This window comes from Monodon monoceros, unplaced genomic scaffold (genome assembly GCF_005190385.1).
Source record: "Monodon monoceros isolate NGI ecotype Baffin Bay Population unplaced genomic scaffold, NGI_Narwhal_1 Super_Scaffold_1, whole genome shotgun sequence".
Taxonomy (NCBI): Eukaryota; Metazoa; Chordata; class Mammalia; order Artiodactyla; family Monodontidae; genus Monodon; species Monodon monoceros.
Window position 1 is genome coordinate 7,740,454 of NW_021703765.1, and position 27,984 is coordinate 7,768,437.

A 27,984-nucleotide genomic window follows, 5' to 3' on the forward strand; every position below is an offset into this window, starting at 1 on the left:
CTTTTCACAGGCAACAGCTATTGAGAACAATTATTCTGTCATCCCCTGGTTGTTGATATTTCTATTATAAAAAAGAATAACAGATTTGTAGCTACATTTATTGCTACATTGTCCAATGCATATTCTGCATTGGACAATATAATTCTCTGATTATAGAAACAATATAATTCTCTGATTCAGAAATAACTTGTAAATTTAAGTTATCTTAGCCATATTTGAATGAGTCATTGGGGAGTAGGTTTGGTACAGCTTTGAAATTTTTTTATAAGAAAAATAGTTCACGACAAGTAATTCATATTAAGTTGTACAACAGATGTTATGTACAAAGATGTCCTATTGAATTTATTTTCTCTTATCTTCTAATGTCATCCATTGCAAAAATTTTTCAAAAAGCAAAAAAGAATTTAGATCCTGAAACACCTACCACAAAATAGTACGATGAACAGAACATAATTTTCAATTTCAAAAATTAAGCACAGCTATAATAGAATAATTGGCATACTTTTATACTATTTTTGACAGTAACATAGTATTATAACTGCAATGAAATAGTACTTTAACTTCATTTGGTACTGACATAAGGTTGTTTGTTTTGGTTGGCTATTAGTTCTGATTTAACATAATTTTTTTTTTAAACACAGAATTTATCAGAAATAGGATATACAGAGAACTGATTTTTAAAGTTTAATTTCCATGCTTTTCTATTGTAATTTCAAAAGCTTAATGTAGTCGCTTTTTAAAAAATTAGCCCATTGAGAATCAGAGGGATTTGAAATACCTCAAGAAGCTACTGAATTTCACTACCCACATACTCAGTACCTTCAACTATACAATGTACAGTTGTTTTTCTATTCAAAGATCGCAATTTTACACAAGTCCATCATTTTTTGTTTCATGTTCAATGTTTTTCATAGTCAAGGCAAACAAAATATATGCTTTTAATAAGAATGTAAATCCGAGAAGAAAAAGCAATTTGTATAGAAAGTGAGATAATTGAGAAACCAAATTCTGCCCCATTAGAAACAGTAAATGTTGGAAGACAGTGAAACAATGTCTACAGGCGTCTCAGTGAAAAGGACTGTAACCTGAGTAATAGATTTGGCTACATTTTCACTACATTTATTTAAATGTAGCTCAAGTTATCTTTCAAGCAAAAAAGTACCAGGCAGACATTCCCACGGATGCAATAAGTCAGAGAACATACAGGCATACCTCGTTTTGTTGCGCGTGGCATACACTGCGCGGTTTAGAAACGGAAGGTTTCTGGCAACCCTTCCTGGAGCAGGTCTACGAGGCGCCATTTCTCCAGCAGGGCCTGTTCACTTCACATCTCTGTCGCGTTGTAAATTCTCGCGATATTTCAGACCCTCCACTAGCAAAACGATTACCCCTTGCTGAAGGAGTAAATGATGGTTAGCATTGTTTAGTAATAACTTATTTTTTAATTAATTCATGTGCATTTTTTAATACATAATGTTACTGCTCACAAGCTACAGTGTAACGTGAACATAACTTTTATGCGCACTGGGAAACAAGGAATTCGCGGGACTCACTTGAATGCGATATTCTCTTTCTAGCGGTGGTCTGGGAGGGAACGTGGGATGGCTCCAAGGTATGCCTGTACTCATGACTACTCTTAACAAGTTCTCAAAAACAACTATTTAATGATACAATCCAGCTAATCCAGATATATTTCAAAATAAAGGACTCAAGAACAGGGAGGCTGTGATGGTGCATATCACACATTTAAATACAGAGCTAAGGTGTGAAAATGTGTAAGAATTATAATTATAAAACAGGATGTAAACATGGAAAACCCTAACAAGTTAGAATAGTATGCAAAAATCAGAAAGAAGAGAACTCTAAGTGTGCTAACATTATCGATTTTCATAGAGAGAATAAAGAGAGATTATCTTAAATTATCTTAAATATTATCTCTATAAATCTAAAGAGAAGCACATATGAACAAAGAGAAGCTATACCTCAGAGAGAGGAAAAAATACTCATTTTAAACTGAAAGAGGGAGGAAAAAATACTTATTTAAAGATATATCTATATAATTTTCCTTGAATGCCAATAATATATATTCTTTGAAAATAAAAGAAATAATAAATTGCAAATAAGGCAAAAATAAGCATACAAAAGTATTGTCAAATACATTCATTAAAGTGCAAAGATAATATTTAATGCTATCCTGCATCTTGAACTTCTTACCATTTCACCATCAATCCAGACTTATTGAAACAAAACCCCAATTCAAGATCCACCTCTTCAAGGAATCCTTTCTCACTTGTCTACAAACTAATGGAAATACCTTTGTCTCTACCCCCCATAAGCACAGAACAAGCAAATGTAGCACTGTTGCCAGCAGTCAGTATTTAGCCAAACTGAATAAGATTCATTTTACATTTTGAAGCGTTGTTGAAATACAGAAACATGCATATCTGTTCCCTCTTTTCTCAAAATAGTATTACATTATGGACAATCAGCTTAAAGGTTTACTCTTCCCACTCAGTTTATCTATGTGTTTGGTATTTTTTTACACATTTCAGAAAAATTGCCGTATTAAAATTGTTTAGGTTAATTTGCAGAGAAAATTTTCACTGATTATAAACTATATTATGGAATATTTCAGTGTTTAATTATATTTTCACTTTATTTCCTTTTCTATGGTTATTATAATTTACATAGTTTCTTATAATTTAATGTCTGTGGTTTAAAGAAACAATGTTTAAATGCAGGATGCTACCTTTTATAATACATAAAGTAAAATTGAAAAATAAGAGAATTATTCTATGCTATGTAAGATGTTAACTTAAGAGAAACCTGGATGAAGGGTATACAGAATTCTATTTTTGTTACTTTGATGTAAAATTATCTCAAATTAAAAAGTTACAAATTATATGACTTTGAGCCAACAATTCCACTTCTACGACATTATCCAAGAGGTGAGGAGAGTCCAACAGTAGCAAATTTGTTAAATGAATTAAATAATATTCACAAATCATACCCATTGAAAATGGGCCCCCATTATTTATTATGAGAAAGTAAAAATTATCTTGGAGTGCAAATTTTGGTCCTTCTATTCACTGGGCTGTAGTAAAAGTTCTGCTCTATATTTTATAATCTAATCATTTGTACAATACAAAGCAGAATAAGCTAAGGTTCCAGGAAGAATTCTAAGCAAAGTAAAAACAGGTTTAAAAGTAGGGTCAATACATTAGGCTGGAAGGGATCAGGAATGACTAGATTCAGAAAAGGACAATAAATAGAATGTGAAATATCTCATAATCCATAAAGTGAATAAAGTGGTATAAATGCTGATTAAAATGATAATCTTTGACACTTTTTAAAAACAATTCATTGTATTGACTTCATATTTACTTTTCATAGATTTTCTGTTTTCCATTTATTATTCTTATTATTTGTTAAAAGTCCAGTCAAGGGGAACTAGCAGTGGACTCTCCAGCCTCTCCATTCCAACCTGAACTGCCAATGGGAGAGTGGCCCCCTTGCAGAGCCACCCTCCTCCCTGTCTTTTAACAGGTGTCTCCCGCAGCCCCCCAAGTTTAAACCCACAGTTGTGTACCTGCAATGGGGCTGATATATATGTACACTCATCAGGGAACTACGACAACCGGGCAAAGGAAGTGCCAGAAGAAGGAGAGCCTTGGCTTCTTCTGTGCCTTTGTGGGCTTTTCTCATCCGTGTGAGTCTACCCAGGGGTCCACTGAGGCCCGGCCCTCCCGCTATAATCCAGGCTCACACCGCGAGGTTGCTTTTCTTTGAGATTGTCAGGGACAGGCGGTTCCTGGCTTGGTATCAGCTCTCCCGTTATGCCTGCTGAGGCTTATTTCACTCTTTTTTTCCACTCTGGTGGTCCCCAGGTCTCCTGATGCTCAAAGCCAGGCCATTCCCATTGAGCTAGGCTGCCAGGTCAGAGTTCCTTCTGCATCATCTCTCATTAGCATCACACTAAGGTCAAAATCAAGTACGTGCAGAAGCTGGAAATCAAATCCATTCAGCCATTCAGCAGATAACATTTTCGTGTCTCCTTCTCAGAGTCAGCCACTGGGCTGAGCCCTGGGGAGGGGGGGATGGGCAAGAGAGGCAAGGTTCCTGTCCTCCTGAGGCTTACAGGGATCAGTTCCCTCCACTTTATTTCTTTTTAATGGTATAGACATGATCTATAGTGTTTAGTAAATGGTCCATATTTGAGTCATTTACATTTTCTCATAGAAATTTAGACTCAAAATGGTTTTTACAGGTAATCTGAATGTACTCCTTTGGGCTCCCATTTCCATATCTGTAACATTAAGGCATTGAAATACAATGTCTAAAAGTTATTTATAATTGCATTTCCAATATTAAAAGTCAATGAAATGAATTAATGAATGAATTAAATGAATGAATTAATGAATGAATTAAATGAATGAATTAATAAATGAAATAATGAAATGAATTAAATTCTCAGCGAAGTTTTTGATGCAACTTAATAACAGATCCCAAAATGCAAATGACAAAATAAAGGATTAAAAGATCCTAGAAAACTTTGCAAAGGAAGTGTAAAGTAGTTGGAGGTGAAGAGGGCTTTCTAGGCTCATTACACACAAATACACAATGGGACAGAATAGAGAGCCCAGATACCACCCACACATATATAGAAACTTGATCTATGAAAAAAGTAGCATTAAACCTGAATGGAAAAGGACAGACTATTTAACAAATAGTGATGAGAAAATTGGCTAAACTTTTAGAAACATAAATCTGATCATTATCTCACACTAACCAAGAATTATTTCAGGTGAACTGAAAAACCTACATATGAAAATTAAAATTTGGAACAGTTAGAATAAAATGTACAAGAATATCTTTGTGATAGTAGGTCAGGGAAGAATTTCTCCAAAAATAAAAGAAGATAAATATATGTATCTAGCTATGGTGTGCTAAAGCTAAAATGATCTTAAAGATAGCCTTGCCCAATACCTTAGTATACAGACAGAGACATAAAATCAAGGGGGACACAATCAGAAAATTAAGTATATGTTTAACAGTTTAACTTAATTTTCTGATTGTCTATCCCCCTTGACTTTAACAGTTTATGTGATTTCTTTCATTTTAATACGGAAACAGTTTTTCAACTTTTTAAATCAGAATCACTTTGTATCTGATTAGAGATTGCTTGAAGAACTGCAATTTTTAAAAATTCTTGTTTAAAAATAAGAAATTGCATTAATGATAATTCAATGAATAAAATAAAATATTGTTAAATAAATTCAAATTTTCTTACATTTTAAAGACCTTACTAAATAAATGTGATTGTGAGATAATTGAAAAATTAATTTCATGAACAAATAAAGTGAAAAGCAGGAAAAAAGTACATAAAAGGTACAAGCAAAGCACTTTAACTGAAAAAGGGAGGTGGAAAACCACGTATTGCTTAGAAATTATGGGAAAAGCTTTGTAAATGAGGTGACTTTTTAAATGGTCTTAAAGACAGGTAGCACTGTGACAAGCCATGATAGTGAGAGCAGAACAAATACTATATATCATATTATATACAGTAAGTATATACAATCAAGAGGCCAGAAGTGGGAAAATTCACCCATTTTACCATACACAAAAGGCACTATGACAGCAATGCCCTTCTCTATTTTTGCTGCCTATACTGGCTCTTTCTTGCATTTTTGGGCTTAATTTCTATATAGCATCCCCACTTCCAATCTTGACCATGCCAACCCACACCTCAAATGCACAAATATTACTGTATTTCTCCCCTGCTTAAAACTCCTCTTCTAAAATCCCAATGAATACACATCAGGGTTGTAACTTCCTATAACCTTAAATGTCTTCTAAAATCTGACTCCACTCTGGCACACTTTACACACAAGCGGTTCTGGGGTACTTATGGTTCACAAACGCAGATATCCCATGACCTTTGCCCTGCCCAGGTTACCCCATCACCCAGTCCTTCCTCCACACCCACTTAATGAGCCTGCCTCATCCATCAGAACAAACTCAGTCACCTCCATCCTGCTGCCTTCTTGGTTCTCAATGGCAAAGTCCCCTCCTACTAATCTCACCATCTTCCCTTGCAAAAGGCACGTATAACTCTGCATGGCAACTGTGTGTTTAATTTTTTGACCCCCTTATGAGACGTGCTCCTTGAAGGCAAGGTTCATGCTCTTTGCTTTGATGTGTCCTGAGCACCTACACGGTGACTACACAGAGCAAGACATCAATATATTCAACATTCAGTTAGATACAAGTTATGCAAAAACAATAGCTTTCCTATAAATCAGTATCAACCAATTAGAAAATCTAATTTTAAAAGATTTCATTCAAAATGACAATAAAAACTTTAAAGTACATTAAGAGTAAATACAACAAAATGTTGGAAATATATGAAAACATGAAAAATTGGATCTGTTTCACAAGCTCATGGATAAGAATACTTAATAAATGAAGGTGAAAAAATTGGCTCTTCATAGGGAAACAAATAAGATTACAAATGTAAATCCTAAAATGAGGATTAATTACAGGTTGATTAAAGATCTAAGTGTATAAATAAATGCATGAAAGCAACCGACTAAAACAGACAAATAGCAGTTTTATACTACCGTGTGGAGTAACTTCTTAAATAAGACACAAAAGGTATAAGCCATAAAGAGAATAAGTTTGATTTCATTAAAATTTAAAGTATCAGTAAGACACAGGAGACCATAAGCAAATTTAAAGGCAAGCCATAACATGAGAGAAGATAATTGTAAAGTTTATTAACTGCATAAGAATCGTCTTCAAAATACAGAGAGAACACCTATGAACCATTAAGAAAAAATATCACATAGAAAAATAGGCAGTGGAACTGAAGAGAGAATTTATAAACCAGGAAAATCCATTGATCAACAAACATATGAAAACGTGTTCAAACTGTAGAGAAATATAACTTTCACACACCCATTTATCCAAGGAAGGAAAAAGTCTCATCTGAAAATATAAGATGTTGTTGAGGAAGCAGAGTAAAAGGGACTTAAATTCAGGGGAGAGTGCACTTGGCTATACCATCTGGGAAACAATTTGGCGATACCTAGTCTGTGCCAACATATGCCCAGAAAATCCACCTCTAGGCATATAACCTAAAAACAAACAAAAAACTCCTGCACATTGCACTAGGAAATACAAACTGTGGAGTACTTATACCAAGGAATAGTGTACAGAATAAAATGAATAAACAGAAACTCCATCAAAATGACTAAATCTCAAAAAACATAATCTTGAGCAAAGTCAAGTATGTTTCAGGAAGTCACAAAGTGTATGATTCCAGTTATATAAAGCTGAAACTATGCAAAGCAACAGCACATATTACTAAAATAAATATAAAAATATAATAAATATAGAAAAACTATGCATAGAATTAGAAACGTAAGTTTACTTCTGAAGTTACTGTGTTGGGGCTTCAACTTTACCCATTTTATTTCTGTTTTTAAAAAGTGAAGTAAATATAGCAAAATGTTATTTTTAAGACAGTTTTACGTTCTCTGCTTGAAATGTTTCATAACTTAAAGAAATATGGCAATATCAATTGCTTCTAAGGATGTGATATAAGTTCTCCCATTTCATTGGACCAACTGGAACAATTACTTGTGAGCAATCTGAAAACACCTAGTAAAGTGAAAATGCACATATTTTAAAACCTACAATTCTAATTCTAACCACATACCTTGGAGAAACTTGGATACATAGGATCAAGAGAATTATGTAAGTGTATTTGTTGAAGTATAGTTTATAATAACAAAAAGAGAAAAACCTCATTGATGTCCATTAACAGAAGAAGTACAGTTTATTTATGTAATACAGGACAATACAGCCATTGAAATGAACAAACTGGATCTATGTAGTAACATAGATAAATACTGAGTACAATTGTTCAGTGTGTTACTGTGATAAGATTGGTAAAATATGGGTAGTCTGTATGTGGCAGTTTGTAATACGATTCTATATAATTTCCAGTATGTTTGAAATATTATGTAATTAAAAAAAACCTAAATGAAACAATGGTAGATAGTGTCGATAGCTTTGAATTACAAGTTTTAGTTTTAATTATTACTCTAGGTAATGAGAAACCATGGGAAAATTTAAGAGGGGGAATTATATGTTTCAATCTGAAATTTAGGAAAATTAATCTGGCAGAAGTACAAGAGTAATCGAGCTGGCAGTAAAAAGAACTGTTGGAAAATCCCACCAACATTTGAGCCTGAAGTTATAGAAGCAGAATTTCAACTGGAAAGAGACCACAGAGGACAAAGACGTTTGCAGGCAGCACCAATAAGATACGGCATTTGGTTGTCTGTAGTGAATCAGAGAAAGGGAAGAGCCAGTATCGTCTCTAAGATGTGGTAGTCATTTTGAAATGACTGGTAGTATTAATAGAAATATCTACTTATATATGTTTATATGTGATGAAGTGCTCTATTTAGCCTCGTTGCATTGGGGTGCACTATGGGTATTAAGAAGGAAAGCTTTCATAAACATTTGGGCATATGCCAATCTGGAGATTGGAAGTGAGATTAAAATATCTACTTTAGATAAATCTTTTGAGAAGTAGGAATAAAACTGTAGGGCTCAGGACTGAAAAAGGATTCTAAGAAAGAGAGGTAAGAGTTTAAGAAACAGACCATCAAGAGGAGTCTTGCAGTGGTGGGCACGGGGAGGGCAGGAGGAGGGGGGGAAGCCAGTGAAAGATGCAGCTGAAAAGGCAGAAGGACGCACAAATGCAGGGATTCCTCGCCTTCCACACAGACGTGACACCAGCTATTAGAAACAGAGCACATGCATTTAGGGCTGGAAATTGGTAAGGTGTATACAATGGAAGGCCCAGAAGTGGAGGGCTTCCTAGGTGATACTATGTGCTTCTATTAGCTGAAACGAAGTGACGGTCGAAAAAAAATCATCAAATGACAGAGAAGAGCTAGTCAAGCACAGCCCAGGAGGTCCAGCACTCCAGGTGAGGAAGCATGGCAGCCCCGATGCAGGTGTGGCCAAGGCGTGATCAACCCTAGCGACCTTCACTCTGGTCACCATGCCTTCACTTACATCAATCCATGCACATCATTTTGCCAGACTAAAATGTCTAAAACACTTTAATCAAGTAATTGCTCTGGATTAAAATCCTGCCATGTTCCCACTTTCCGTCAAACATAAAACCCAGTGAAGCGTGTTGCCTAGAGCAAAGAAAGAGGTACTGTCCCAAAGGGGTGAAATATATAAAATACTCCAAAATGGTGATACTGCTTCACTGTGGCTAGTCAAGTCCATGTCTGTTGTTTAGAAATACCACTATCAATAGGTAAAAGTCGTGCGGTCTACCATGTTCCTGCACTTTGAATATTTTATCTTACTTACAGCTTACAGTAACCTATGGAATAGCCTTTTGGCATGTGACACTCTATTTACAGATGAGGTACAGAGCTGGAAAGTCAGCGGACTCAACTGAAGCTCCTTCTTTCCAGAGCTTTTCCTCCCCACTATACTGTGCTCATGCTTGAAGCTTGGAACTCTTGAGTTGAGGCTTAAATCGTGTGAATAATCTGAAATACTGAGTTTTCCTGAAGCAGAGGTTTGTGGAGAGTCGTTTCAGAGACAAAAAGAATGTAGTCATTGCTAGAAGAGGGATAGCCATCAGCTCCATCGAAGTCATAAAATCACATATCATAAAAGTCAACATCAATGAGATGGAAGAAGACATTTCAGAATTACACTTTTGCATATAGGACTATTTTGGTAATGGTTTTCATGTTTAAAAATAAAGACAAGTGAGAAAATTTCATAATTCTCAAACACATCTAAAGCGACGCATGGACCTAGGTTTCAAGGCCGGCAGATTACACGCAGCAAAGGGAAAGTGTTAAAGAGCTCTGAGGACCCACTGGTGACATTATCTTTGAGATTAAGAATTGAGACACAGCAGAGACAAAGCACTACAACAGAGATATTAAATGGCTCCAATCTATATTGGGAGGAAACCTACATAAAATATGTTATTAAGAAAAAGTATACCATGTCCTAGTCAAGGATGCCATATCAGAGGGCAGCCTCTACTGGGGTAAGAGTGAAATGCATTGTCATCAAAATGTGTGCAGTAGTTAGCACAGGTATTCTGAGAAGAAACTAGAAATGAGTGTAAAAGAATGAAGCCTTCAGACTCAGTGTTATCTTACCTCCCTTAAAATCACAGTCTTCCTCTGTAAAATAAAGATGATATCTGACCTACCCACTAAAGAAGGTGTTATTTTAAAGGGGAACTATATATAAAAGCATGTTTTAAATTGTAAAATACTATAAAAATACAAGTTGTTGGTATGACTCTTAATGGAAAATTCCTCTTGCTCAAAAATAGTTATCATAAGGTTCTAATTCATATACTATTTGAAATTTCAAAACAATATTAAAAATAAATATATACATAAAGAACAGTCAAAATAGCAACTGAAACAAATACAACACAAGAAATACATCTAATGTTATAGAACTTAATTTTTTTTTTTAATTTAGGTAGCCTTTACAGAAATAAGAGACACAGACGTGGAGAACAAATGTATGGATACCAAGGGGGAAAGAGGTGGGGTGGCAGGAATTGGGAGACTAGGATTGACACATATACATTATTGATACTATGTATAAAATAGACAACTGTTGGGAACATACCATATAGCACAGAGAACTCTACCTAATGCACTGTGGTAACCTAAATGGGAGGGAAGTCCAAGAGGGAGGGAATATCTGTATGTGTATGGCTGATTCATTTTGTTGTGCACTGGCGTATACCACAACATTATAAAGCAACCATTCTCCAATAAAAATTAATAAAAAAAAATTTAGGTAGCCTTTAAACAAAACTTATGCAAAAGAAATGCACTTTGGGGGTTTTTGTTGTTGCATGGTGTGTTCTTAGGGAAGCTAAATTTTAGTGCTTTCTCAAAGAATTTTCAGAAAGTGTCTTTAGGTGAAGTTAAAAAATATTATAAATTGAGTAACATCTTTAGGTAAGATTTTTTTTTTTTTTTTTTTTTTTGCGGTACGCGGGCCTCTCACTGCCGTGGCCTTTCCCGTTGCGGAGCACAGGCTCCGGACGCGCAGGCTCAGTGGCCATGGCTCACGGGCCCAGCCGCTCTGCGGCATATGGGATCTTCCCGGACCGGGGCACGAACCCGTGTCCCGTTCATCGGCAGGCGGACTCTCAACCACTGCGCCACCAGGGAAGCCCTAGGTAAGATATTAAGACATTTTCCAGCTGATATATCGCCTATTACAGCCTTTGTATTGCAATTCAGTTGATAATGCTAAAGCTAATTATGAAGAGGTAAATTACAAAGTGCCTCCAAGACAGCAGTGCCAACACTCCTCTATGTGTCAATCAAAACCCTGATAGTGCAGTTCTGAATATAAACTGATTTAACAATTCAGCAAAGATTTATTGACTGCCCGCTTTTGTGCCAGGCTAAGCTAGTCTGACATTGGTTCTTACCCATTGCTGTACCCCCTGTGCATAGTACATACTAGACTTGCAGGTATTGACGCTAATTTTCCTTTTCCTCCCTTTTACTGCTTCATCTTGATATATTTCATATTAATATACCCTTAATTAATATTTCATATTAATATACCCTTAATGTTAATATACAGTAACATAGTCTTGATATTTTTAATTGAAAAACGTACCAAATATGTTAGAGATTCTAATTGCTTAGCAAAATGATTATTTCCTTCACCACTGATTCTGAATCCTAAATGAGTCAGATACCCAAATGCCTCAGGTGTTAAGCTATTTTTTAAAAGCAATTTTTCGGTTCCCCCTTCACTTTCTATCCAGGTACTGAAATTAACCTGTCATCAGAGAGCATAAAAACTGAAACGTATTCCTAGAGGCTGTATTTGGGACTTCATTTATTTTGTATTCTGGGCAGTTTTATTAACATTTAAAAAGGAGCTGCAACTAGGTATCACCTTGAGAATCAAAACAGATAATGGCACTTTTTGGATGGGAATGTAGCCAAGTGATCTCTTACTGGAGATACAAAATGAAATTTCATTGAACTGTTGCTGAACTTTATCTTCTCAGTAATGACATTTTCTAAAATTTGGACAAGGTGGCTCACTTTGAGCTCAAAAGCAAAGGTAGAGAAGTTTGCACTGCTGTTTGTCTCCAGAGTCAATGGAGTGTTCAAGCCGCTTGGCTCCTAGTAATTAAGGTGTCCTGTGGGCAAATATAGCTGATATAGAATAAACCTCATTTCACAGAGAACACTAATATGCAACTGCAAAACAATCAACATTTATATTTTCAAACTAAAAACACTTCTGCACAGCAAAAGAATCCATCCACAAAATAAAAAGGCAACCTATGAAATGGGAGAAAATATTTGCCAATCATGTATCCGATAAGCAGTTAATAACCAAAATATTTAAACAATTTATACACCTCAACAGCAAAAAAAAACAACAAAACTCTTAGAAATGGGCAGAGGACTTAAATAGATATTTTCCAAAGAAGACATACAGATGGCCAACAGGTACAGGAAAAGGTGCGCAACATCACTAATCATCAGGGAAGTGCAAATCAAAGCCCCAGTGAGACATCACCTCACACCTGTTCGAATGGCTAACATCAGAAAGGCAAGAGATAACAAGTGTTGGCAAAGATGTGGAAAAAAGGGAACCCAGTGCACTTTGGTGGGCAGGGAAGTCAGGGCAGCCACTATGGAAAACAGTATGGAGGTTCCTCAAGAAATTAAACACAGAGCTACATAGGATCCAGCAGTTTCACTTCTGAGTACATATTCAAAGAAATTAAAATCAGGATTCTAGTAGAGTTATCTACACTCCATTGGTCACTGAAGCATTACTCACATAAGGCTTTCTTTGCTTATGGGACCCCAATTCAAAAGGGCTGCAAAGATGCATATTCCTTTTCAAAGGGATACACTTTCAGTAGCTCTGTCAAGGACTTTGAGCATCATAGACCAAGGTTTGTTTCAGATCTTGTAAAGTACAGTTATTTAACGTTAACAAAGTACAATGAGGTTGGTATTCTTATCCTCATTTTACAAATAAGAAAAGTGAGGCTCAGAGGTATCACATTTGTAAAATGGGGCTACATCTTGATGCCCCGCTTAAATTTTTTTTTTTTGCGGTACGCGGGCCTCTCACTGTTGTGGCCCCTCCTGTTGCAGAGCACAGGCTCCGGACACACAGGCCCAGCAGCCATGGCTCACGGGCCCAGCCACGCCGCGTCATGTGGGATCTTCCCGGACCGGGGCACGAACCCGTGTCCCCTGCATTGGCAGGCGGACCCTCAACCACTGTGCCACCAGGGAAGCCCCCCGCTTACATTTTTTAATTAAACATTTTTGAGATAATTGTAGTTCCACATGCAGTTATGAAAAATAATAGAGTGACCCTGCATTCTCTTTACTCAATTTTCCCTATGGGAACATCTTATATAGTCCACTATTACAACCAGGATGTCAATTAATAAGGTCAAGATACAAAATATCCCCATCACCACAAAGATCCCTCACATTGCCCTTTTATCACCCTATCCACACACAAACTCCACTTGCTCTCCCCTGTCTATAACCTCTGGCTACTACAAATCTATTCTTCACTTCTATAATTTTGTATCTCAAGAATGTTATATAAATGAAATCACACAGTTTATAACCTTTTGGGATTTTTTTTTTCACTCACTCAACATAATTCTCTCAAGATTCATCTTTGGGGGTTATCAGTGGTTTAATCCTTTTTATTGCTGAGTAGTATTACATGATGTGGATGTCCTACAGTTTAACCACTCACCCAATGATGGACATCTGGCTTGTTTTCAGTTTGGGGATATTTCAAATAAATCTGCTACAAACATTTGTGTATGGTTTGCCTGTAAACAAAAGTTTTCATTTCTCTGGGATAGATGTCCAGTGGATGGTACCGCTGACGATCGTATGGCCATTGCATAATTAGTTTAATTTAGAAACTGCCACATTGTTTTCATGAGTGTCTGAACCATGTCACATTCCCAACAGCAACGTATGAGTGATCCAGGTTTTCTGCCTCTTGCCAGTATTTGTTGTTGTCACAGGTTGTCATTTTAGCCTTTCCAATAGGTGTTTACTGATAACTCATGGTGGTTTTAATTTGCATCTCACTAGTGGCTAATAATGTTGAACATCTGTTCATGTGCTTATTTTCCATCTGCATATCAACTTTTGTGAAGGATCAGTTCATTTTTTTGCCCATTTTCTAACTGGATTATTGTTTTTTAAATTTAACTGCAGCATTTTAAGAGTTTTTTATTCAAGTTCTCTGTTAGAGACATGTAGCTCGTAAATAATCTCCCCCCCACCAATAGCTTTCTTTAAATCCTCTTCACAGGCTCTTTCATAAAGCAAAAGTTTTTCATTTTTATGAAGTTAATTTATCAAGTTTTACTTTTAACATTTAAATCGCTAATCTATTTTGAGCTATAAGGTGTGAGGTTTATGTTGAGATTCATTCATTTTGCCTATGGATGTCCAATTGCTCCCAGAACATTTATTTGAAAGATATCCTTTCTTCACTGAATTGTTTCTGCACCTTTGTCAAAAATGTGTTGCGTACATTTGTGTGGGTTCCTCTTCTAGAACAAACTTTTTCATAATTATATAGGGTCTGAATATATGCTTCCATTAAAGCTCCTAAACTTCTCCATGGGTGAACAGAGTAATTCACTAACTATGCTCTATACGTCCACATTAGGAGTGACCACAACAGAAAATGAATTCCAGTGTCTACATACTGTTAAGGACAATTGTTTAATAACCATTACTCTAAAAATTAGTTATTTTAGTATATATTTAGTATACACAGGATTTTAGTATATTTTAAAATTTAATTGCATCACTTCCAATAACGCCATTTTATCCATCGGATGTATTAGTTGCTATTAGTTGTAATCAAAGCTGACAATGGCTGACTTAGATGGAAAAACGTTTATTCAATTTTTCATTACCTCAAATCAGGAATAGAGGCTGGAGAACCAGGTTCAAGACTAAGAAACCATAAGTGACCCATTAAATTATTAAAGTTTCTTGATGAAGCTATTGCTTTTGGACAGTTTGCATTGCTTCTACTTTTGCATCAATAAATTAATCCAGGAGAAAGTACTATTCTGCGTGCCCTGTGAAGACTTCTCCACTGGGTTGCCTCTTGCATCAATAACTCAATGTCTAGACATGTAATTGGCAATACTAGCTCATTTCTCATACCCTAGTAGCAAGGAAGATGAGGAAATAATATTTTTGGTATTTTATCTTCTACAATGTGAGCCATTATTTGCTATCTTCAACATCCATAATGTGGGGTTATTCTCCAAATAGTTGGAAGAACATTCAAATGCTGGGTGAAAAAAATAAATGATGGATGTCTGAACTGTATTGTTAATTGGTTTAGCTACTTCTTGAGGTATATTATAAACTATTTATCCTAGTTCAGTAGGGTTCTGTGGTAATATATAGTGATAAACAGCTTGCTTTGAAATTATTTTCTGGTGAAAAGTACTTCACTTATGCTAGAATCACTTGGGTAGATTAAAACCAAACCAAACAAATACAAACAAACAAAAACAATTCTACTGCCCAGAGATCAACTAAATAAGCCTCTCTGGGAGCCGATCTTGTCATTGCATTTAGTAAGTACTAAAACAAAAAACTCAAAACCCCTCTCCTAGGATTGCAATGTGTATCCAGGGCTAAGAACCATTGCTTTAACAGGCAGAACTATTTGGCCTTGTTCGTTAAATCAAACCCTAGAGCAGGCTTAGAATCCTTGCCTTGTTTTCCCTCCATTTTTATACAGGGGCAGGTTAGACCCACGTACACTACCTGCAAAGTTGTAGTTAGTCCTATCACTTAAATATCTTCATTTTTCTTCAACTTCACTATCACAAACCCTAGTACTAATGTGGAGGTAAATAACCTGTTGAAAATATTTCAAGACAAAATTCCCACAGGGAGAGGGTCTCACTACTAGGGAAGAGCTACAGCCGACCCTCTTGGCTCTCAGTGGAGTTCCAGAGGACCACACGGCCTCTAGCTCTCACAAAGAAATCACTATAAAACTCAACCAGCTGGGACTGCTCCATTCCTGTTAATGGTGGACCAGGTAATTTAGGCCAGCCTTTCTGCTGTTGATTAGAAATGCTGGACAAATACAAAAATCATCTATCTGAAGGCATTGAAGACTACCAAGGATAAAAACTGAGAATTTTTAATAGGAAATTCTAAAAATTAGAATGAAACGAAAATCCTAGACCTGAAAAAATTACTTAAATTGATAATAATGAATAGGTTTAACAGTAGATTATTCACAGCTGCATAGAAAATTAGTGAACTGGAAGAAATTTCAGTAGAAAACATCCATCCTGAATCTTCAAGACACAAAAATAGGGAAAAGAAAAGGTATAAAGGCACAGACGTATGGTACAAATGATCTAACATATGAGTAAGGAAGAAGAGAAAAAATGGACAGAACTGATATGTGAAAGAGTAATAGTGGATAATTTTTTAGAACTGCAGGAAGATATCAAGCTATGGAATTAAGAAGCACTATAGACCCCAAAATAATGAACAGAATAAAAACTACACCTCCACATATGATAGCAAAACTCCTGAAAACCAGGAAAAGAGAAAGTTACAAGCAGCCTGAGGAAAAAAAGGCTAATCCTTTTCAAAAGGTAGCAATATGACTGACAGCTGACTTCTCAATGCAAACAATAATAGGTTGAAGAATTGTTTCTTCTCAGTGCTGGAAAAAAATACATCTACATCGGTGATTCTCAATCAGAGCTAGCCACTAGAATTACCAGTGCCTTTTCTGGATACTAAAACCCACTCCTATTTGGTCTCCTTGCCAAAAGTCCTACTTGACTACAATCCTTTCTACACACCCAAGATTCAGGGATGTTGCTGATTTGAGAATGAACATTTAACCTTTCCTGTAAACACATCAGTGACTTCCTGGATTCTCAGGACAGAGCAAGCTCCTTTATTCTGGCCCTTTACCTCAACGTTCCACACCCATCCCAGGGACTCCAATGTGCAGTCCCTCACAAATATTGAGAATCATTTTTTAATAGAGGGCTAAGTAATGTAGAGAATTATGCAAAATATCAGGATGCAACAGTATGAGTGTTAAGTAGCCTTTGGAGCGTTAAATAGTTGTTATGTTTTAAACGTATAGAAGAGTACATTTCATACTTATACATAAATTTGGTACCTTATAGCTAAACATCATGATTTGGCACTGGATGTACTTTTATTTAGAAGAATTACACAGCTAATACTTAAAGATTCCAAAGTGTAATGAAGTCTATAAAAGCATCAGTAAAATGACATGGGTCCTTTCTACAGCATAGCCCCAAGGGTCCTTAAAGGGCTCAGAAAGATGTATTCCTTTTCCCTAGTAAGTTAAATGAAAAGGCACAGTTTTCTAAGCAAGTTCAAATATGTCAAAAGTATGTTTTTGTTCTTTTTCTTGAATAGTATGTGAGAAGTTTCACTAGAGTTATATAGACAGAGATAAATACAGAATTTTCTCTTACTGGTTGCCACTCTTTAAAAGTTATAGTTTTTGAAAGATACACTAAATTTCAATTTTAGACTAATATCAAATATTTTTTCCAAATAAAGTATAACGTGAACATGTAACAATTTATATTTTTAAAAGTGTGCTAAGACATTTTGTGAACATTTTCTTCTGCTGGAGTTGGGCTAGGTGCTTTTACATACTCAGGAAGGATAACAATTCAGCATGAATGAGGACTAACAGACCATTTGGAGATATATACATATTCTATTTAATATATAACATATATATCACATTATATATGTGTGTATCTACATGTGTGTACATATGTACACACACATACACACACACACATACATGCATATTCAAAAGGATAGTGAATGGTCAGGAAAAGTAATTTCATATTTACAAAGAAGAAATCATGAGGAGAAAAATAACTACACATGTTTACACATGCAATACATCTTATATAAAAGTTTACAAATGTAGGTGACAAATGTAGGTGATATAGCCAATTTAGAAAAATAAGGAAACTAAGGGAAAAAAAAGGAACATCATTTCAGTATACCTATTTCAACTCCTGCCACTTAAAAGTAGCAAGCCACACAAATAAACACACAACCCACCCCAGCCTCTCAGAGTTCACGGTATACTTCAGTGCTGCCTGATATTAAAGCAACAGGGTAACACAATCACACTTTTTGCGGCATAACTATGTCACCTTTTGATTTGCCAGATCCCAGTAAATGTTTATTATTTTTTACTTGTGTTTTTCTTTAAATAAACTCACTTTTCATTAAGTTCATTCAAACATAAGCTTTTATATGACAACCTTAAACAAAAGATGGCTTTTCATAAATAAAGATAATTGTAAAATAAATAGATTTAAATATTTTTAAAACATTTTAAATTATACCAGGACACTGTCAGTTTTTGAAGCCTGTTTTCCTTTTGTAAAAGAAGAGATTAGCTGAGTTTTAGATGGTACAATGAAAATGAAATCAAGGCCATTCAAGTGGCCTGGAGAAATATCTGTATAGAACCTCCTTACTGTGGCGTACATTCTTTCATGACATAGCTCTTTTTTCCAACTTTATTGAGACATAATTGACATATAACTTTGTATAAGTTTAAGGTATACAACTTAATGATTTGATATGTATATACTGTGAACTGATCAACACAATAAGTTTAGTTAACATCCATAACCTCACACAGCTGCAATTTTTTTCTTGTGGTAAGAACTTTTAAGATCTACCCTTCTAGCAACTTTCAAATATACAATACAGTATTGCTAACTATAGTCACCATTGTATATATTACATCCTCAGAACTTATTTATCTAATAACTGAAAGTGTGTACTTTTGACTTCTTTCACCCATTTCCATCACCTCCCACCTGCCAACACACTTTTATATGCAATACAGTTAGCTTAAGGCTAAGTTAATGATAATATTTGCTTTACACTATGTTACCAATTAAAGAAAACACACTTACTTCGAATAGTACACATAGCTGTTACTACCTGTCCACATATTTTGCAAAGTGGAAACTGTTCATAGTAGGTATAACACTGAACTTGAAGTTATAAAACCTAGATTTGAGTATACGCACTCACACATACAAACCCAATCTGTATCTCTGTAGACCTGGCTGATTCATTTTACTTCTTTTAAATTTTAGCTTATGTATAAAATGGGATTAAAAACTAAATATACTTTCAAAAGTATGCTGGGAGAATTATAAAATATACGTGAAAATTCTTTATAAGCTGTAAAATGCATGGTACACCCAATGCAACATGATTATGTTACTATTATACAGTCTCAAATTAGGGCTTCCCTCGTGGCACAGTGGTTAAGAATCCACCTGCCAATGCAGGGGGCACGGGTTTGAGCCCTGGTCTGGGAAGATCCCACATGCCACAGATCAACTAAGCCCAGGCACCAGAGCTACTGAGCCTGTGCTCTAGAACCCATGAGCCACAACTACTGAGCCCGCATTGCCACAACTACTGAAGCCCACGTGCCTAGAGCCCATGCTCTGCAACAAGAGAAGCCACCACAAAGAGAAGCCTGAGCATGGCAACAAAGACCCAGTGCAGCCAAAAACAAATTAATCAATTTTTTTAAAAAGTCTCAAACTTCACTGTATCAATTTCTTTAAAAAGTCTCAGACTTCAGTGTATTTGTCCTCCAAGTCATTTTACTATTAAGCCAAGCTTTATGCAATGGATTCAGTAAAATAGCAGGCAAAGCACTTTGCACATGTTCAAAGATTACAACCACCATTCATTTCAAATAACATGAAAATAGTTTTCTTTATTAAATGAATTCCTGTTCTCTGCTAATAACAAAATATCGTTCCTTGTTCCATCCGGTTTGACTGACAGCTGCAGTATTCTCAGTGGGAAATAGTGTTATAATGTAAAAATGAATTACTCAGAAGATAATCCTGCTCTGTATCTTAAAATAAAAACTAATGGCCACCATTGTAAAGCAATTATACTCCAATAAAGATGTTAAGAAAAAGAAAAACGAATGGAGATTTATGCAGAAAGTTAACGAAAATGTTCTCTACCTAGAATTCTTGGCCTCTCTGGACAAGTTACCCAGAGCTTGAAGAATAAAGAAAATACCGTTAGTAAAATGAAGCAAAAGCTATAAACTGAAGGCAAAGAAACTATAGTATACTCTATTTTAATTAGTTTGTCTCAATTGGTAGAAATTACTTTTTCCTTTAAACTAGCACTTCAAAATTTACAAAATCTAGAGATGATCTGTAGATGGTGGGAATACAGGTAGCTTTTATTTGTATTGCTTGCTTTTTAAATTCTACAGTGTCTAAAACGAAGTGGATGGAAACAGAAACAGACCAACGATAGGAATACTCAATAGTCTTACTCAGTAGTAGTCACATGGCTTATTATGACCCAAATAGAACAACACATTAGAATAAAAATACTTCAAAACAGTGACACCGATTTCAAATACATACGTTATTTTATACTCATGTTATTTTATACTCATCCCCAATGTCAACCATTATCGAGCACTTCTGAAATACTTTTAAGGAAATTGGGAATGTAAAACTTACAAAGATAGTTGACCACTGTTTGATTACGCTATTTTCGTCATTTAAAAGATTTCCCTGAGTGCTGAGTAAAATCTTTGTTATCTGAGGGAATGCCATCTTTTAAAGTTCACCTTGACAGCAGTCATCTGTAAACCTAGCAAGTCAAAAACTGAGATGTGAACTCTTATATCTCACACCTGATTTAATGGCTTCTCCCAGGTATTGCATGGGCATAATCATTTACTATCAAAGCCAGCAAAATGTCTGGCTTTGGTTTTTACAGTTAGGCTTACTTTTATTGTCTTTGCTTTTGGCTTTAAGTTTTGAAAATTCAAAGAAACTCAGGCATGTCCATATGCATACATAGGGATGTTTTAAAAAGGAAAGTCTCAGTAATTCAGATAATAGAATTTCTTTAGAATAGCTAAAATGTCATATACACAAACATACGGTTGCAAATAAATTAGTATAGAGAGATTAAATAGAAGGTATACAAGACCATTTTCTACTCTAAAATTCTAAGAACAAGTGATTTTTGCAGACATATATCTAGATACAGAAATAAGTGGTATGTACACATGTTAAACGTATACATAATAGCCACCATAAATAAAAATCTGAAAGAGAAAGAGAGCTCAAATAATTAAAAATTTTATACATTCTAAATCCATATTTAATGAGAAAGAGGTAAATGATAAATCACCATGGATATAATGGATCCATTTCAGAAAGCAAAATGCCCAGGATATACAATATTCACAAATGGGTAAAGATTTAAAGGCACCCAATATAACTTCTACATCTTAAATACTTAAGTTGAGAACTCATATCTGAGGTAATGATCCTGAAAGTTCTTTTGAACTTTTGAATGGTCAGAATTATTGTTATTTATATATCTTATCTTAAATACATTTATTGTATCTAATTCTTGGCAAATTGGTAACGCATTTCATACATGATATAATCTCTCTTCACAAAATAGTTTCTAGAGATTTGGGAGACCAGAGAAATTTTTAAATGCTCTATGGACCAAAACCGATGCAAATGCACCCACAAAAATTCCCATTCATATTAATGAGGGAGATTCTATAACGGGATAAATTTTCAAAAACATCTCTCATAAATACTCTCTTCCATCATCAGATAAAAGCTGTTTGTAAAAGGACAGGAAAATTCAGAAGAGTTTACGAGAAGCAGATAAATAATCATCAAACCAGGTATGGGGGTGTCTCAAGGTTTTAATCAAGGAGGGAGAGAGGGCATGAGATAGATGAATCCACAATAATTATTAAAACAAATGGAGACTATGCAAAAGAGAAAATCCTGAATAGATGATTAGCTCATAAAGTTGGTGCTCATCAAATACTCCAAAATTGTGCTCTATATTTCCCTGCTTCCCTTACAGCCAGGTGGGGACAAGGTGATTATTACTGACCTGGTGTACCATGAGCGGTGGTGACATAGGAGGTATCCACTGTTAACAACCTTGACTTAATACAACATGACTCTGGAATATTCACACACACACACACACACACACACACACACACACACACACACCCAGTGTACGCCACCTGATAAACAGTAGATGCTCCATGATTTGACCATTTGTTGAACATGTAATACCACCCTATCCTGAGACACTCCTTCAATACCCACACATACTAATCCAATCTCTCACCTAACTTTGAGTAAGAACTAGAAAAAAAAGCTACATAAAATACTACTTGTCTATGCACAACGTGCCTGTGAATATTCACAATGATGTATTTGAATAGAATTCCTTGAAAACAATGATGTGACAGTCTAGAAGCAGTCAAACTGCAGAATTACTGTAGACTATTTGCAGGCTGGAATTTGTACACTGGTGCCAATGATGGTGATGATATGGTGATATCACTGCATAATGCTGCATTTACTTTTGCTACATTTATAGAGTCAATAAGCCTCATATAAAGTTAGTAACAGTTTCAGCAATTGTGTTCTTAGTTTATCTGCAAACCAAGAACAGGTTGGATATTTTGCAATATATGCCTTGCTGACTAAATTTAACCTATTAGAGGTCAGAAGAAAAATAGACAATAAAGGCTAAGAGATAAACAATATTGACCAAAAAGCATTTGCTTTGTTTTATTTTTATTAGAGTTTTTAAGTACTCTTTTCTTAAAAAAAAAAAAAAAAATACTGGCCACCATGGTACCTTGTGAATTATAATATAAATCATGCAACAGATAAGATGGTGAGAACTAAACTACAGTAAGCGCTTTTAAATCCTGCAAAAGGAAAACAATATATTCATAGAAATGGTAATGTAATATAATGAAAAATTAATAGAGAATTTAAAGAAATGATTCTTTATAAGAGTTATCATTATACTTTTAATGATTTAATACCTTCAAAAATGTAATGACTGGGACTTCCCTCATGATGCAGTGGTTAAGAATCTGCCTGTCAATGCTGGGGACACGGGTTCCATCCCTGGTCCGGGAAGATCCCACATGCCACGGAGCAACTAAGCCCTGCGCCACAACTACTGAGCCTGCTCTCTAGAGCCCGCGAGCCACAACTACTGAAGCCCGCGCTCCTAGAGCCCGTGCTCCGCAATGAGAAGTCACCGCAATGAGAAGTCCACGCACCGCAACGAAGAGCAGCCCCCACTCGCCACAACTAGAGAAAAGCCCGCGTGCTGCAGCGAAGACCCAACGCAGCCAAAAATAAATTAATAAATAATGACTTAACAAGCATATTTTTTAAAGGACAAGAGTAAAATTCAGGAAGATGATTCTATTTTTTCTCAAAATTATTTTCCTAAATGGAAGAAAAACTGATTAATGATCCAAGACAAATTTGAAAGCAAACAACAAAAAAAATGTTTAACACTTACTACTTCACCCAACTATTTGGCTAAGGAATTATCCTCAACAGGTAGCACTAGGTTCTGTAAAAAGACACAGGGCAGGGGCCCTTTCAAACACTTTGACCTGGAAGCACCTCTGGAAGGGGTGCCCCACTGCCTAGAGGGCAGGAGATGCTTTTCTGCCCTCATTCAGCATAATAATCACTAACTTGTGAGGAGTAAAGGGCACATTAAACATTTTATCTCAAAATATATGTTCATGTCATCATTTTCATCTCTGATACAACTGGCCTCATAACCAGGCCTTTTTCTCCCTTAGAATACTATAAAATTTGGTTCTTGAAAGCATGCATTCTACCCATACTAAATCAAATATCTGTGCATATTTAATTAGAATTATTTTATTGTGAAATTTAATTTTTAACATAACCCATAAAAGAACCATTATGTATCCTCTGAGTTAAAAGTATTCTTTTATTTAGAAAAGTTCATAGTTCTGAGCCCATAAAATTATGAATATGTATTATTAACTAGGAAAACTATGCTTAGATAATTCCTATAACTGATTCCTATCATCTAATGCTTAGATAATTCCTATAACTATGATTTTGGGTATGATTATACATTTTCATTTTTAAGGCACACGATATTCACTTAGTGTTTTACTATCTTACGGGACCCATTTAACTTATTAAGCTTCACAGAATCATCTGTGTGAAGTTCTGTCATTGGAATTCACCCTTCTGAATACTAGCATATTCTGAATAGAAAAGTTGTTAACGTTTTTTAAAATAAATAATATTCTCAAAAATAGTCAAGGTTAATTTAGTTTAATATTTTGATATTAAAACAATGCAAACTGTTTCAACATCAAACTCTGAAGTAAACATGCTTTTATTGTTTTCTGTGAAGGCTGTCCTTTACACATGCATAGCTCTAAACAGCGGGTATGGAAAGAGATGCTTTGGAAATGAAATAAACATCTGAACACATCTTTAGGGGGGAAACGGTGTACGATGTTCTAAAAGGGCATTTCAAAGGCTGTAAATGCCATAGTTACCCAAGAAACATTCAGTGCTCTTTCCCTGGATCCTATCTTATAATTAAGATGCAAATTCAGTTTTAATTATATGAAATCCTGGAAAGCTCTGATGGGGGAGGAATCCTATAGACTCCAAGGCCAAGTGCGCGAGGCGGGGTTCTCAGCGTTCTGTTCCTTAGTCTGATTTTCACGTACACGGTGACTGTGGAAGCAGATGCACATCTCCCCGGGGGACTTAAATCATCCATTAGCTTATAGCGTGTGAAGTGTCAGACACAATTGAGATCTCAAGAAGACGCAAGAGCGAGAATGATGAGCAAGCACCCCGTGGGAGAGCAAAGGGCTTCAAAGGTCAAGTTCCTGGAACAGTTCTTACCACCCCCTCCGCCCTCCGCGCCCCCAAGCCCTAGCTCCGCACCTCCTGTCTTGGCCGATGGCTGTCAGGGTGACAGATTTGAGCAATACGTCCGGGCCGCGAGAAGCCATCAGCCTGCCGGACAACTGCAGCTTTTCACGAGGGTTCTTCCTTCACTCCCTGGGAAAGAATGAGGCGCATTCTTCTACCCAGGAGCGGCCCTTGAAACCCGGCCGAGGGTCTGCACGCCGCGTCTGCCCTCTCTCGCCAGGCGGGGCGCGCAGCAGCGCACCGAGGCGCCAGGCGGGGGCGAGGGGAGCTTTGTCCTCACCCAGATTTGTACTCCCCACTTCTACAGGTCTGCTGAAGTTGGAGAATGGGTCCCGTGTGTCCTTGGGGTACAGTCTGCATCTCGAACGTGAAACCCAACGGGGGCAGCACAAAAAGGCAAGTCTGCCTGTCCCCTCCCTCCTCCCCCAACACCTGTGTCCACCAACTCGCGCAAAGCGGCTTCTGGGTGCGAAGTGATCCTTCCTCTTTTAGGGACTCTACCCCACCTTAGTTTTCTAACGATACGTTTAGCGTTTATTTTCTTTCTTTCTTTCTTTCTTTTTAATGAGAATAACGAAGTTCTCCCTCCTTCTCTTTCCCTCTCCAAGTTAGAGTAATTCATCCATTCAGCAGGGAAGGCAGGGAATGTTCTCGTTCAAGGCCGCTTTGCCCCAGGATTCCGGAGCTCCGTAGAAATGGAGCTTTGAGAAGCGTGAGGTGGACATCCAGGGAATCCGGAAAGCGGGCACTTTGGCCCCCAGATCGAGTTTCCCTCGCGTTCTGGACAGGCCCACCCAGGCCGGTCTCGGGTGCCCACTCCCCCAGCGCGCGCTCCCGCGGGGACCTCTGCCAGTCGCTCCGACCGTCCCCCCCACGTCTGCTCACTCTGGCGGCTCTCGGCCCAGGTGCCCGCCTCCCCTCCCACTCCCTGCAGCCCACCTCCCAGGTCCTCCAGGGCCATCTACGCGTTCCTCTTACCTCCTCATCCGGTCACTGGAGAAGTTTTAAACCCTCGGGGGTCTACACTGTTTCTCTCCCAAGTCGGGCAGAGCATATTTCAAAAAACCAAGAGAAGGTCTCCGTAAACTTTTCTGTCGCGAACGCTCCCGTGTCAGCGGCCGTGAGCACACACCTGCGTGCACGCGGACTTAGGTCCACCCGTCCGGGCGCACTCGCGGCCAGGGAGCCTGCCGGTGGGCAACTGCTCAGGGAGCACGAAACTCGCCGGCAGGGACGCGGGGCACAGGCAAGGCATCAAAAGAGAATTTCGAAGCGGGCTGGGGAAGCGGGGGAAATGGTGATTCTAAACGCACACACACACACACACCAGAGCGTGTGTCCACGTCCTGCACACAGAGCAGTTGTACCCGAAGGCACACACTCCTGAGAACAGAGCATTGTGGATTGCTCTGAATATAAACCCCCTCTGGGGCGCATTCATCTCGGAACTGACAATCCCTTTCGCCTACAAGACTTCTTAGTCTGGGTCTAAACCAGCGCCGCGCACATGAGGACGGGGACCCAGGCGCTCCCGGAGCCCTCAGCCGGGTCTGCAGAGCCCCCCGAGGCAGGTGCGGGCCCCCAGCCCCGCGGAGCAACAAGCGGGCCGTCCGCGGGAGGGCCGGGTCCTTCTTTGCCTCTGCCCCAGAGTGGGTCACCTCTCCCCGCCCCGCCCCCCATCGCCAGCTGCGCCAAACGGGCGCAGGGGAAGGAGAAAGCCTAGCGAGCGACTCACCCCCAGCTTCCTGCTGCGGATTTTCACGTAGCCCTGCTTGACTATGTCGTTAAAGTTGGAGGCCATGGCCAGCGCGTTCGGCTTCCCCGAGTCGAGAGCTGCCGTCCGCCACGGGGTCCGCGCAGGTCTCGCATCCAGCCGGCCGCCGTCAGCCGCCTCCCGGTGCCCCCGAGCTCCCGCCGCCGGGGACGCAGGCTGGGTGGCAGGGTGACCGCGGACGGGGAACGCGGCCCGGCGCCGCGAGCAGCGCCCGCCCTCCGCGTTCCGGTCCTCACCTTCGCCCCCCGCCGCCGCCTGCTGCTGGCGCCCCCTCCGCGCAGCCGCCGCCCCCGGTAGCACCCACGGGCTGGCGCCTCACTCGGCGGCGCACAGCTGGCCGGAGTGCACCATCGCGGCTCCCCAGCGCGGGGGGGAGGGGCGGAACGGGGGGGGCGGGCCGATTCGCCGTCCGGCTCCCTCCCCCTGGCCCGCGGGGTGGCTGGGCTAGAAGATACTCGCAAGACGCGCCCCATCACTCGCGACTCGGGCGGGGAGCTCCTCCCGCCACCCGCGCCCGGGGTCCCGCTCCCACCCGGCTCCCTGTGCCAGCCACGCTCTCCCGGGTGCGGGATTCCTGAGGCCACGTCTCCTCATTCCCGGGCTCTTAAATCTCCACTCCCAAGCTGGACACCGGGGAAAGGGCGGTGGGGATCCTCCCAGGGAAGAAGGCCAACGGGAGCAAGGCAATTGTTTATTTCAATGGCCGTGTTTTACAGTGCATTTTTATTCCTAAGCGCACGCTCGCGCTCCAGGTCTTTGCCCCGTTAGGTTAGGAACTGTAAATCGACGCCAAGCCCTTCCCGGTGCACACAAAGAGACCAATCGTGCGCATGTGTCTAATCCCTCTGCTGCTGGAAAGACTGGAGCAATCAGGCGAGGCCCCGGTCTCCGACGTCCTCTCCCGAAGAAGCCGTGAGCGCTGGAGTGGAGTGATTTATGCCCGCGTGTTAGTTAACTATGACTAAAAGTGGCTCGTGGCTTTTCATCTTCTAGGGGAAATGCAGACCATAGCAGTTACCGGTGGATGCAAATGATTTATGGAAATGTTCCACTCCTAAAAACAAAACAATGAAGAACTCTGACCCCTTTATGTAGGAACGCGTGACATTTAGAAGTAGGCTATTCTCTGTTGTAAAGAAATTTTAATCTAAAAATTATATCCGTTTGATAAGATTCAAGGAAAAATGAGGGAGTATTAAATGTTGGTTGGGGA

General features: G+C 38.3%; 1 protein-coding gene across 1 annotated transcript in view; it reads right to left on the bottom strand.

Moving 5' to 3' along the window:
- The window catches only part of DOK6 (docking protein 6), a 392,119-nt gene extending 365,164 nt beyond the window's left edge, over positions 1-26,955 (bottom strand). Inside the window, exon 1 of the mRNA XM_029220785.1 lies at positions 26,733-26,955. Within this exon, the coding sequence (XP_029076618.1) occupies positions 26,733-26,798 (66 nt within the window). The 5' untranslated portion in view covers positions 26,799-26,955. The remainder of the gene's footprint in view (positions 1-26,732) is intronic.
- Positions 26,956-27,984: the final 1,029 nt, after the last annotated feature.